Here is a 12,816-nt window from a genome sequence, read left to right as displayed (position 1 = left end):
CTCACCCCAGCCCAAAGGGCAGCCCCTTGCCTCACACGGGGCTTTTCAGCGCCCTCATACCCTAGGGAAACGCGTTCCCTTCTAGCAGGATTTGCACACCCCCCCATTAAAGGCCTTTCTCTGTCTCTTCTCCTTCCTGCACAGATCAAGGACGGACGGTGGCATCGGACTCTCTTTTCGTTTCGGACACAGGACCCTCAGCAGCTGCCGATTGTCAACATCTACAACCTTCCCCCATCCGAGCCAGGAAAGCAGTATCACCTCGAGGTCGGCCCCGTGTGCTTCCTTTGAACAAAGCCATCGAAACCGGGCTCCAAGGCTTGGACCCCGCGTCTGGCCTAGGCCCTGACACCTCTCTGCAGCAAGGACAGCCGGGCTGTGTCTCTTGGGTCAACTCTTGCTCTGGCCTTCGGCTCGAGGTCTCAAAGAACCCGCGATCTACTGAACTCAGCAGAAAGGAGGAATACCAAGGACGTAGGGGAAGAGGGAATCGGTCGGGATGTGAACAGTGAGAAGGGATCAGGGGACTCGATGTTGCAAGCTGTTCCACGACCAAAGAAAATGTTGAGAGAAACCTCAAGCAGCTTGCAGCGTGTGTGGTTCGTCTTTGGTTTGGGATTTATTTTACACCCCCCCCCCCCCACCCACACCCCTCCCTCCCATTTTTGTCTTACCCGGTTCCTGAGTTACCAAATGTTCTTTCCATTGAAAAGTAATTAAAAGATAGAGCTTCCCTCTCAGAGCTTGTCGCCTTCTGGATGGCCACGTGCTGCATCAGGTCTCCCAGGCGGAGCTGCAAGTTGAACCTGGCTGCTCTGTGTGCCGGAAGCATTTTGATGTGCAATATTAGAAGAAAACAAAAAAAATATATATATTATATTATTTAAAGCAAAGAGGAAAAGGAAAAAAAAAAAGGAAAAAAAAAGAAAGAAAAGGAAAAAAAAAAAAAACCCCTAAGTTTCTCCTTCCATGAGTGAGTTTAATCAACATCCCTTCTCATGCGTGGTGTCAGGGTGGGGGAGAGTCCCGAAGCCAAGAGGGGGGAATGGAAGGAGGAGAGGGGAAGAGATTGGTGCTAAAATAGAGAGAGAGGATGGGCTCGTCTGATTTGTTTCTACCTCTCACTGTGAAATCTCTGGTGCTCTTAAAAAAAAGTGTGTTATTTTATATATATGACTTTATTTAAGGTCGTGAAGGTGCTACAGTGTCTTGCCACAGACCCAAAAAAAAAAACCCCAAAAAAAGCCCATAGGACCATCTCTGTGGGCAGAGAGGAGGTTACAATCCACAGCGACATTGGAGAAGCAGTCGCCTTTGAGGGGATCCTTTAACTGCCGCGGGTGTCAGGCACGCGCGACAACTCCAACCCCCTCCAAAAATATCACTTTAATGGGATATTTTCAAAGCAAATCTGGTTTCTGTTGGGATGGTTGTGGGTTTGTTTTGGTGTTTTGGTTGGGTTTTTTTAATATATATATATATATATCAGCACTTCACTGCTTTGGGAGGGGAGTGATGGCGAGGCTCACCTGGAAGCACTGAGCCTCAGAGAGAGCCAGTTTGGAGTCAGTTGTCCTGTAACTAGTTCTGCTGCAGTCGTGGTGGCCACAGGTCCGTGCCGGCTCACGCACGCAGCGATTCCCTGGTCTAAGCTCGTATTTAAACCCAGCTCTGCAACCCTTCTGTCTGGCCCTTCTGTCAAGACTTGACATGATGGTACCTTGTTTCAGAACCCAGCCGGGCTTGGAGGGGGTTTGTTTTGTTAAGTTTTGTAGAAATTTAGTCTCTGTATGTAAATTTGGAGGATTTTTTTTTTTTAAAGAGGATAATTATGGTAATCTTTTGATTCTATATAAGGAGTAATATTGATGTAATCGGAGCTGTACTGTATCGGAAACGCTTCAGTGCCTGTTTGGAGTTTTCTTGTCTCATATGGACTATGGATTTTATTTTTTTGAGGAAAAAAAAAACTATATGTGAGTCTCTCTTTGTGTATCCTTCTTTTTTTTTTTTTTCTTCTTTCTTTCTTTTTACTACTGCCTGCTGGTCAGTTTCCAACAACCATCAGAAAAGGTTCACAAGATCTGTCCCAAATACCTCACCCTCCATGCAGCCCTGCCTCCGCTCAGGAATACCTCACACACCCCACCTCTGCTGCCAGCTCACCCCGGCACCCCCAGGCCAAAATCACCATCACTCATCGCCCGCTGCTGCCGTCCCCCCCCCACACACACACTCCCCTGCTCCCGGGTTTCTCCCTTTCTCATCCTCTCACCGTCAGATTTGTGTGTGTTTCTCAAGGCTGGAGTTTCCCTTGGTCTCATTAAAGCTTTTTCTTTCTTTTCTTCTACTTTTCTTCTTTTTTTCCTTCTTTCTTTTTTTTTTTCTGGACTTTAAATAAATATTTAAAACTGAGGCAATGAAATGGGACTGGTGTGGGGTTTTTTTTTTCACTTCTTCATGGGAAACTAAGTGGGTGAGAGGTGCAGAAACAGCCCACGGGTGCCACTGTTGGTGCAAGAGCCCCAAACCTCTCCAGAGAACCCAGCCCCGTGCCCCAAAATCTTCCTGTGGTTCTGGTCACACAGCACCTGCTTTGGCAGGGAGGGGTTGGACCCAATGATCTCTAGGTCCTTTCCAACCCCGACAATTCTGTGAACATGACCTGCCCAGCCCTCAGCATGATACTAAATGCAGGGCAAGGCTGGGAATCCCGATGGCACCTCGCTGCCTTGCCAGCCTGCTCCCTGTCTCCACCCTGACATGGTGCCAGAGGAAAAGGACAAACAGAAGGCAAGGAAAAAATCCAACTGAGCTGATCTTTTCCCCTGCTGAAGCTCAAACCAGCCTCAGATTAGAACCTCATGGCTGCCCCCACTCCTGCAGGCAGCGTGCACACTGGAGACCCCGTGGGCTTGGGTGAGTGGAGGGGGACATCAGGGTTCCCCCCACCCCAGTCTGTGACACAGGAACTGCCTCGGCTGGTCCCAGGTTGCAGCAGGAGCTGCGGGAAGGGTCACCGCCGTGTTTACTCGCCCCACGCTGCGTCCCTTCCCGGATGGAGGGGCTGAGGGACCCCCCCGGCCCGGGCACGGCGGGGCAGCTGGGTGAGGGTGCCAGGTCAGCTTTGGCAGCGCGTTAGAACCAGCGTGTTCGGGGCTGAGCGTCTCTCACGTGAGCCCGGCGCTCCTGAGGGTGCTCCCTGTGCTCAGGGGAACAGCAAACACGTTCACGAAGCGTGAACATCGGCTCCACCGCGGGGAGAGAGAAACCCCTGTTAGATAAAGAGCTTTATTAATGTCACTCGGTGTCTCAGCCCATTGCACTGCTTGTCCCCTCCTGTGTCCCCCCCCAGACAGCGTCTGCTAAACAGGTCCCTGCCTGGCAGCGTCGTGGGTACCTCAGTTAACCAGTGATGTGCCCCAAAGGGCATCCCAGGGCTGCAGGGCTGGGCTGAGACCAGCCACAAGCACCATGAAGCCACCAGCATGCTGGAGCTCAGCTGGAAAGGGGAACACACCCTGGCACCCCCATCCCTTATTCCCCTAAACCCCCACACACAAATTTCTTGGCGTCACAGATCCCACCAAGCTGCTTCAGGCTGTCTCAGGCACCACAGCAGGACGGGCCATGGTTGGAGAGCAGAGGGAGATGGGGGTTTGGTGGTTTGGGGTTTGTTTTTAAATGGTGTGGCTTACCAGAGATTGGTAAACTGGTTTGAGTTGGAAGGGACCTTCTGAGGTCATCTAGTCTAACCCCCTGCAGTGAGCAGGGAGATCTTCAGCTAGGTCAGGGTGGTCAGAGCCCCATCCAGCCCAACCTTGTTTCCAGGAGCATCTCCCACCTCTCTGGGAACCTGTTCCATGTCTCACCACCCTCACGGTGAAAGGTTTTTCCCTTTACCAGCCTGAACCTCCCCTCCTCTAGTTTAAAACCATTGCTCCCCCTCCCACCCCCTACGGCCCCCACAAAACAGTCTGTCCCCATCTTTCCTACAAGCCCCTGTTAAGAAAAGCTACAATTAGGTCTTCCCAGAGCCTTCTCCTCCCCAGGCTGAACAACCCCAGGTCCTTCAGCCTGACTTCACAGCAGAGGAGCTCCCGCCCTCAGATCACCTACCAGCAGCCCCGTGGCTTTCCAGCACTGAGGAATCCCAGCTCATACCGGCACCAACCCCCCATGCACACCGAGCAGCAGAGCCAGCAGCATCCCTGTGCTCCCCAGCCCAATTTCTCCCCACCAAGAGCACACATGAAGCTCAGCACCAGCTCCATGCCCCGGCAAGGACCAGTGCATACCCAAAGCCCTCACAGCCCTGCAGATGAGCACCCACCACCCAACCATGGCCCCAGGGATTGAGCTGCCCCGTGGAGGAAAACCACATCCAGGGAACATTGGGTGCCCCTTGGGGCCCCACTCACAAACACACCTGGAGCCAGCCGAGCGCTTGGCTGGGCACCCACTAAATTAATTGCAGTTTCCAAGAACAAAAGCCTGTCCTGGTGAAACATGGAGCTGTTTGGGGGTGGGTTTTGGGGGGTTTTTTCCTCCATATTTTCTGCTGGAGAAATCCAAGCTTTTGCAAGTTTAACTTCCTCCACCTGCTATTGCTTCATGCCTGAGCAAACAGCCCGGCAGTTAAACAAGCACATGGGGGCTGGGGACATGTGGGCTGGAGTCCCTATATAAGGGACAGAGCCGAGCCATGTCCCGGCAGAGCAGGAGCCATGCTGGCCTCCCTCACCCTCCTCCTGGGGCTGCCACTCGCCCTCGCCGCCGAGACCCCCACCTGCGCCCCACTCGTCCCTGTCACCTTCGACAATGACACCATCCCTGGGGTAAGTGCTGCCCTCAGCTGGGACACCCATCCTCACCTTTCCTACCAGCTCTGCTTGGGGTGACGGGGCCAGGAAGAGGTTGGGAACCTGACTGGCAGCTCCAGCTGGTCTCACCGCCTGCCCACGCTCCTCTCCCCAACCCACCCAAGCTGCCGGAGCGCAGGGACTGGGTGAAGCCTGGCAGCTCCACAACTCTAAATTGATGAGCAGGCACTTTTGAGGGGGGTTGTCTCTGATTTCCATCTGTCCCTGCAACCCAGGCTGGGCAGCACCATCCCCAGAGCTTCACTGGGGGTGGGCAGTTAAGCCCTCCTAGTGCAGGGACTGGGGTCATGAGGCCCCAGCCACAAAACCCTTCACAGCACAAACAAGCTTTAGTCCCTTGGGGATGTTTAATGTGAGGAGAGTGCCATGAGCTGGGCACAGAGCAGAAGGCACATGACTGTGGGCTGGGCATCCCAGGAGCTGGAGTATCACCACAGCAGAGAGGGGACAAACCCAAGAGCCCCCTCTCTCAGCCTGCATCCTCCCAGGGGTGCTGGTGGCCCGGGGACAGCAGGGCACAGAGGTTGCTTTCACTCACACAGTGCCCATGGGTGAACACAGCAGAGCCCTCCCCACCCCCTAACCCTTCCCTACTCCCCTCCTCTCCACAGATCCTGGGACAGTGGACATACATCGTTGGAGCCTCCAAGTACCCACCTCACCTGGAAGAGCTGAGGGCAGTGAAGTACGCCACGTTCTCCTTTACTCCTGGCAGCCACGAGGACGAGCTCAATGTCACAGAAACCATGAGGCTGTAAGGATGGGGATTCACCCCTTTACCCTGCTCCCCCATCCCCGAGGGCATTTCCACCCACTGGTACCATCCTCAGGGCTGAGACACCCCCACAGATTTGGGGCTGGAGAGCAGCTGTGCCAGATGTGTTTCAGCTCTGCAGCCTGGCTCGGGTTCTGCAGGTTTGGGGGGGGGGTGGGGGCAACATGGGGGTGTTTGTCCTGTCTGATCTCTCTGCCCCACAGGAATGAGACGTGTGTGGTGAAGAACACCAGCAAGATCAAGATCCTTTGGCACAACTCCACCCTGGTGCATGGTAAAGCCCTGTTGGGACTGGGGGGGGCGCACCATAGCTCCAACTCGCATCCTCCCACTTCTGCCCCCGGGGATCTGGTACCTCAGCACGGGTACCCAGCCGTTTCACATCTGGGGGTGGTTAGGGAGGGGGCATGGGGGGAGATGTCCCTCACCCCAAGTGTCCCAGGGAAAGGGGCTGAGCAGCCCCAGCTATGCTGCCAGCTCTGCCCAGAGCGAGCCAGCGAGGAACCCCACTCTCCCTGTGCCTTCCAGTGGATGACCACATGCTTTCCATGGCCGAGCTGATCCAGAGCAGCAAGGATCTGTTCATCCTGAAGCATGTGACTGTCAACTTCCCAAGCCTGAGCCTCTCAGGTGAGTGGATGCAGCCAGGTCCATGGGGCACGTCCCAACCTGGGGAAACACACAAATGGGCATGGGCATCCCCAGTCCTCACAGGTGGGGCAAAAAATCCCCACCCCTTTTCCCAGTATGGAGAGGGGGGGGAAGATGTGGATGGGCAGGGAGCAAGCTCCCCATCCACAGCATGGGGACCACCAAAAGGAGCAAAGCCCCCCTGCCTAAAACTCACTTCCCCCCCTTCCTGCTTCTTTTCCCGCCCCGTTTCGGCGGCAGCACGGACACCCAATGTGAGCAAGGAGGACATGGAGGAGTTCAGAGGCCACCTACGCTGCCTGGGCTTCACTGAGGAGGATCTGTTCTACACTTCTGAAAAGGTTGGAACCCCTCCCCAGGGTGGGCAACCCCCCTCCCCCCCCCACCCCCCCACCCCCTCCCGCCAGCCTGGGCCAGCTGCGGCCACCAGCTGAGACGGGGGTGCCAGAGGGGTTGTGGGGTGTGAGATTGGTGTGTGTCCCCGCCATGGCCCCTCTTCTCCCTGGTTGTTCCCCACCCTTGGGGCAGTTTTGGGGTGAGGGGGCACTGATGGCCACTCTCCCCCCTCTCACAGGAAGCCTGTCCCCTGCCTGGGGAGAAGACAGATGAAGGGGACAAAAAGCCCCAGACAGAGTAACTCCCACCGCCTGGTTAGACGCTCCATCCTCATCCTCCTCCGGCCCTTTAGCTGGGGCACTCCCACACACACCCCCATGCAGGACTTGTCTCAGCTGCAGGACTTTCCATCCAGGATTCATTTTCCCCCCCTGAATGAAACACGCCATTTTCTGGGGCTCACCTGGTCCCAAAATAAACCCCCGGTGACAACCACCTGCTGCTCCTGCTGCATCCCTCCCCCTCACCCCCTCCAGCCTGCCCTGCCTACAATGTCACAACTCCCACCCCACTGTGAGCTGTGAGAAGTGCTGGACAACCCCTCACCCAGGCCAAGTGTGGCATGGAGATGCTTGTGTTCCCCCCCCCCCCCCCCCCCCCCAGCTGCGTGGCATCCCAGCCACCCCTCCAGCAGGTCCCTCCAGTCATGGAGCACTGGGATGCCAGGACCTGCCCATCATCCCTGACCCCACCAGGATACACACAAACCCACCAACTCCTTTGGGTTTCCTCTGCCCACTCAAACCAACCAAAGCTCCTTTAGTGCCCAAACACCCCACCCTGAGCTCTTCAAGCCAAACCCAATGAGGTGCCACCCACACCAGCGGCTGGCACAGGGCTCACAGTGGGGTTGGGGTGACATGGGGGGACATCACATCTTCCCTGGGTGTCTCCAAACAAGGGAATGGGAGAACCATCACCCAGGGCTGGACAAAGGGATGTGGGGACGCTCTGCTACTGGGGTGGAAAAGGCACACAGGAATTAAGCTGGAAAAGGAGGTCCTGGCATGGGATGGGTCTTGGGGGGCCATGGCAGGGGACACATCCAGCAGAACAGGGTGACTTCCTGGAGCTCCTTCAACCCCATTTTTACAGCCTGCTTTAGCAATGATCCCAAAAACTGCCTTCCTTTCTCTCTGAAGATCCCCCTGGGCTTCACCTGAGGAGGGGGGGGGCTGCAGCCCAGCCAGCACCAGGGGGGAAAAGCACAGGCAGGCTCAGGGGAGGGTGACATTTTAAACACAGCGAGTGCATCAGGGCACACTGACAGCCCCTGGGAATGGGGCTCAGCGCTGGCCACGGCCAGGGCGAGTGCCGAGCTCAGAGCCGGGCACGTGGCTTTTCTCTGGGCAGCCACTCCAAAAGGTGCTGGTTGCGTCACCCCTGTGGAGCCGGCGTCCCCCTGGCACAGCCCCCCCCCTTACCCCCCCACCCCCCGCCACCCCTCCCGCTCACGGCTGCAAAAGCAAACGGCTGAGCAGCGCGTCCGTCTGTCCAGCCCTTCGCTCGCTCCGGGCGTTTGGGCAGCCATGGCCGCGGCCAGGGTCACCGCCATCCTCAGCCTCACCGTCCTCAGCCTCACCATCAGCCTCACCATCCTCAGCCTCACCGTCCTCAGCCTCACCGTCCTCAGCCTCACCGTGCTGCTGCCCGCAGCCGCCTTCCCCTGCAGAGCCCTGCGGCCAGACAACACCACCGCATCCAAGGTAGGAGAGCCCCAAGGCCCAGAGGGGTGTCCCACTCCTGCAGCAAGTTTGTGGGTGCTCTGCTAAGCCTCCCTTTCCCTGTGTGAAGGGGAAAAGTGCCCCCTCCCTTTCACCCCACCCCCACCCCCCCACATCTGCCAAGGTGACCTCAGCAAAACACCTGGCACAAACAGGAGTGCGTCCCGAAACTCTCCATGGTACCCCCTGTCACCACGGTCCCCCCAGCAAGTCCCAGAGACAACCGTGAAACAAGGACGGTGGGGTGGGTATCTTTCGGTGCAGACACACACCCCCACCCCCACGTCCCCCCCCTCCCCCCATGGCAGCAACGAGCTGTCCTCACCCTGTCACACCACACAGGGGCCCCAGCTCCAGCTCCAGCTCCAGCTCCATTTCCCAATCACCATGTCCAGGTTTTTCCTCCCCCACCCCGTCCCCCCTCCACCCTGCCATGCCTCAGAGGTGTCACCACGTTGCTGCCAGGGAGGCAGAACCAACAATTTTGCCTGAGGGAGGGTGGAAACATCTCCCCCAAAGCTCCTCCTGCACCCCCCAGGAGCTCTCACCACCCTGCCCCTCTCTCCTGCAGCTGCTGGGGACGTGGCTGTACGTGGCCGGGGCTGCCCAGTTCCCCCAGCACCTCCTGGAGATGCTGCTCATCGACCACGGGCACCTGCACGTGGAGCCCGGTGCTGCTGAGCGGGAGCTGCTCGTCACCCAGCGTGTGGCCATGTGAGACACAACCTGCCCCGACCCATCTCCCCCCCTGTGCTGCAGCCCCACGGCTGCTCCAGCGCAAGGGGCGAGCGCGGGTTCAGCTGGTCTCCCCAGGGAGAATTAAGAAACCATACGGGGTTTAGTAAGAGCAAGTGTAGAGTCTCCACCCGGAGAGGAATAATAGGCTGGGGGTGCCCTGTGGGAGGGGAGCTCTGTGGAGAAGGGCCTGGGGGTCCTGGTGGGTGACAGGGTGGCCATGAGCCAGCAGTGTGCCCCAGGGGGACAAGGAGGACGATGGGGTCCTGGGGGGCATTAAAAGGAGCCTGGCCAGCAGGTCAGAGGAGGTGATCCTCTCCCTTTGCTCTGTCCTTGTCAGGCCCCATCTGGAGTGTTGTGTCCAGTTCTGGGCTTCCTGATACAAAAAAGCCAGGGGTCTCCTGGAGAGAGCCAGAGGAGGCTGTGGTGATGATCAAAGGCCTGGAGCATCTCCCCTGTGAGGAAACACTGAGTGCGCTGGGGCTGTTCAGCCTTGAGAAAAGAAGACTGAAAGGGGATCTGATCAATGGTTATCAATATCTGAAGTGTGAGACACAGGGGGAAATAGCCAGCCTCTTCTCAGTGGTCTGTGGGGACAGGACAAGGGGCAATGGCCTCAAGCTGGAGCACACACAGGGGTGACAAGTCATTTTAAGAGCCAGAGCAGCTGACCCAGCGGAGAGGGTGGCACAGCCAAGGTCCCACCCCACAGATTTTGCTGGTCCAGGGAGGGGTCTCCACTCTCCTGTCCCTCATCTCTCTCTTCCCCTTTCTCTCTCCAGAGGCAACCAGTGTCTCACCAACAACTACACCTACTTCAAAACCACTGACAGCAACACCACACTGGTGCAGCACGGTGAGTCAGGGTTATCACCCAGCCTGGGTTTGGGAGGGGCACAGTAAAAATGCAAGACAAAACCCAGGTGTGCCTTCAATTCAAAACATGCCAAACGTCCAGCAATGGCTCCCAAACCAAAGGAGCCAGGACTGAAAGACATACCTGGCCTGAAACCTCCCCAGGGAGGCCACAAGCAGCCCCTGGCATCCTGGCTCTGAGGGCTTTCGTTTGCCAGGAAACAGGCAACACTCCAACCAGCTCCATAGGTGCTTTTCTTGGCCGCAGCAGCACTCACTTCAAAACGTGCCAAACGTCTAGCAAGAGCCCCCAAACCAAAGGAGCCAGAGCCCATGTCGATGTTTTACATCATCCGATGCGTTTTAGGGCAACCTAAATCCTGGACCACCCCAGGGATGTGCTGGGTCAGAGCCCACACAGCAATGCTGGGCAGGGAGCAAGGAGCAAACCTGTGCCCATGGCAGGGAAGGAGCCCACCTCCTTTGCAACATTATTTCCTCATCCCTGGGGGGGATAAGTGGGAGCATTTATGGCCCGTTTCAGCTCTGAACTCATTTCCTCCTCTCTGAGGAAAGAGGGTGAGATGTTTGGGGTGGGAACTGCAAAGCTCAGAACCAGAGTGTGAACTGACTGGCCAAGTCAGCATGGCTGTGGCCAGGGGAGAGTTTCTCCCCATTTTTACAGCCCCCACACCACCCCCAGTGTGAGGCTGGACACAGCATATCGTGACACTGGGACAGAAACAGGGTGTCTTTGGCTCCTGCACACCCCAAGCCTGCATTTAATCCCATAGCCAAAGGACTGGCACCACACTGGGTCCCAGGGGCTGGGGGCACTGCCCCTACCCAGCTGCAGTTTACCCTGCCACAGCACTGAGCATCCAAATATCACAGCCATTCCTAATCCCAATTCTGTTCTCTCAAAGCCAAGACCCATCAGACCCTGGGGATGCTGATGAACCTCAGCTCTGAAGACGTTTTACTCATCCAGTACCAACTGCAGAGGGAAAGGATGTATTTGGGACTGTATCTCTACGGTATGCAAACGCTGCCACAGGGCAACCTAAAGCTGTCTTGGCACCCCAAAACACACACATAAAATGACCAGCTCACACCCTGCAGCAGCTTGGCTTTGTCAACAGCCAGTGATTTTTTCCCAGGCCACTGCTCCAAGGGTCACAGGGGTATTTACAAATCCCATTAAACCCTAAATCTTTTGGCAGAGCGGAAAGACCAAGGTAAAGACAAAACCCTACTTATGCCATAAAGATTCAAAGAACAGGAAGCAAACACAGCATCAGTACCATCGTAAAATCTCAGTGTTTTGAAGCCCACAGTGATTTTTGTGTACTTTCCCAGGGCAGTGTGAGTGGCCAGCATGGTCAAAGCCACTCAGGTGTACCCACAACCCCTAAAGCAGCACTTCAGACCCTGAGAAGGCTTCCACTCGCCCCTCAGAGCTGCAAAGCAACTGCTCAAGGGAGTTCCAAGTACAGAAAGCTGCCACCACACTCAGCCTCGGCCCGTCCTGATGCCCCAGCAGCATCAGACCATCCCAGAGCTAAGGGAGCAGAGGGTTGGAGGTGATGCCCGGGGTTCATGTAGGTCAGGGCGAGAGACCCTGGAGAGGTCATCTCCAAAGCAAGCGTGGGTGGGAGCACGGGGAAGAGGGGCAGCAAGGGCAGGGATGGGGCACAAAGGGCTGTGCCAAGGGCCCTGGTCCATATTTAATGCCTGACAGATGCTGCTTCTTCCATAGCCCGAGCCCTGAACATGAGCACAACCCTGCGGGAAGAGCTGGAGCACCACGCCGAGCGCCTGGGGCTGAGGGGAGAGGAGATCGTGTACGCGCCGTGGAGAACGGTACGTGGCTGCTCACCGGTGGGCACGGGTCAGCAGGGCTGCTGCAGCCCCCTCCCTGGGTAGGAGGGCTGAGACCCCTGGGGCTGTAGGTGAAGCCATGAAACTGGGTCTTGGGGAGAGACTGTGGAGCTGCTGGAAGTGACTGGGGACTGAGCAAAGGCAGGTTTGCTTCAGCAGCAACGGGGGTTGAACAAGCTGCGAGTGGGGTGGTGTGGGGAAGCCCCTGGCCTCTCTGACTTACCATCAAATAGAAAAAAAGAAGGATATTTGTTCCTTTGGTAAATTCTCTCCTCCTGCTGCACTGGGGGGTTTACTTACCCCATTGTCACTGTTTTGGAAGGAGCTGTGTGAAGTGAAAGAAACGGATAAAGGAAATCACCAGTGTGCAGAACTCACAGCTGCGGTCACGGCCTCACCTCCTCCAGGTACCTCCCAGCCTGGGACTGGGGGGTAACTAACCCCACTTAGACAATAAATGTCTTCCTCAAACCCACTCTGTTTGGCTGCTGAGACACTCAGAGAGGAGGGGTTCTGGAGAGATCAGAACTGGGGCTCACGAAGAGGAACCCAGAACCCAATTCAGCTTGTGTGCCCTCCAGCCGGGAGCTGGGAAGAGTCATCCATGGGGGTAACAAGACAAGGTGACACGTGGAAGGGTGTTTTCAGCGCTGACTCACTCTGCTCAGCTTCACACCAAGCTGGCAGGAGAAGAGCTCCACTGCTGCCGAAATGAAGCAGTAATAGAGGCGAACCAGGAGAGGGCAATCATTAACTGTTTGAAACGAGCGTGCCAAGGGTTCGATGAGTCACTGGAACAGAGGAGGCTGGAAGCTTATCTCTAACCGCACAGCCTGAGAGCAGCTTCGCTAGAAGTCACCACCCAGTTCTCTGGAAAGCGGCATGACTGCCAGACAAACGCAGCCCAGCTGGGACA

At 56.5% G+C, this 12,816-nt stretch overlaps 3 protein-coding genes across 3 annotated transcripts in view; all 3 read left to right on the top strand.

Annotated features, from left to right (window-relative positions):
* Positions 1 to 631, top strand: part of COL27A1 (collagen type XXVII alpha 1 chain) — a 153,548-nt gene extending 152,917 nt beyond the window's left edge. The window contains exons 61-62 of the mRNA XM_084272449.1: positions 145 to 267; positions 363 to 631. Coding sequence (XP_084128575.1) covers positions 145 to 267; positions 363 to 512 — 273 coding nt within the window. The 3' untranslated portion in view covers positions 513 to 631. The remainder of the gene's footprint in view (positions 1 to 144; positions 268 to 362) is intronic.
* Positions 632 to 4,694: 4,063 nt separating this feature from the next.
* LOC311198414 (alpha-1-acid glycoprotein-like) lies at positions 4,695 to 7,140 on the top strand. Its single transcript, XM_084272363.1, has 6 exons — positions 4,695 to 4,838; positions 5,495 to 5,637; positions 5,862 to 5,932; positions 6,187 to 6,288; positions 6,550 to 6,650; positions 6,884 to 7,140. Exons 1-6 carry the CDS (start codon positions 4,728 to 4,730, stop codon positions 6,944 to 6,946), a joined length of 591 nt encoding a protein of 196 aa, XP_084128489.1. The 5' UTR covers positions 4,695 to 4,727; the 3' UTR covers positions 6,947 to 7,140.
* Positions 7,141 to 8,179: 1,039 nt separating this feature from the next.
* Positions 8,180 to 12,375, top strand: LOC311198602 (uncharacterized protein). The gene is made up of 6 exons (XM_084272582.1): positions 8,180 to 8,411; positions 9,001 to 9,143; positions 9,947 to 10,020; positions 10,946 to 11,056; positions 11,779 to 11,882; positions 12,223 to 12,375. The coding sequence occupies exons 1-6, from the start codon at positions 8,235 to 8,237 to the stop codon at positions 12,334 to 12,336; spliced, it is 723 nt and encodes a 240-aa protein (XP_084128708.1). The 5' UTR covers positions 8,180 to 8,234; the 3' UTR covers positions 12,337 to 12,375.
* The last annotated feature ends 441 nt before the right edge of the window (positions 12,376 to 12,816 follow it).

This window comes from Gallinula chloropus (genome assembly GCF_964237585.1).
Source record: "Gallinula chloropus genome assembly, chromosome: 18".
In the NCBI taxonomy this organism is placed as follows: domain Eukaryota; kingdom Metazoa; phylum Chordata; class Aves; order Gruiformes; family Rallidae; genus Gallinula; species Gallinula chloropus.
The sequence above is the reverse complement of the archived record's forward strand: the minus strand, read 5'-3'. Positions and strand labels throughout refer to the sequence as shown.

What these genes read in the sequence shown, in the direction of transcription:
- LOC311198602 (XM_084272582.1), top strand. Translation starts at nt 8,235, where the DNA reads ATGGCCGCGGCCAGGGTCACCGCCATCCTCAGCCTCACCGTCCTCAGC. An exon ending in ACAACACCACCGCATCCAAG is followed by an intron (nt 8,412 to 9,000) that starts GTAGGAGAGCCC and finishes TCTCTCCTGCAG; the next exon opens with CTGCTGGGGACGTGGCTGTA. An exon ending in CACCACACTGGTGCAGCACG is followed by an intron (nt 10,021 to 10,945) that starts GTGAGTCAGGGT and finishes GTTCTCTCAAAG; the next exon opens with CCAAGACCCATCAGACCCTG.
- LOC311198414 (XM_084272363.1), top strand. Translation starts at nt 4,728, where the DNA reads ATGCTGGCCTCCCTCACCCTCCTCCTGGGGCTGCCACTCGCCCTCGCC. An exon ending in ACAATGACACCATCCCTGGG is followed by an intron (nt 4,839 to 5,494) that starts GTAAGTGCTGCC and finishes TCCTCTCCACAG; the next exon opens with ATCCTGGGACAGTGGACATA. An exon ending in TGTTCTACACTTCTGAAAAG is followed by an intron (nt 6,651 to 6,883) that starts GTTGGAACCCCT and finishes CCCCTCTCACAG; the next exon opens with GAAGCCTGTCCCCTGCCTGG.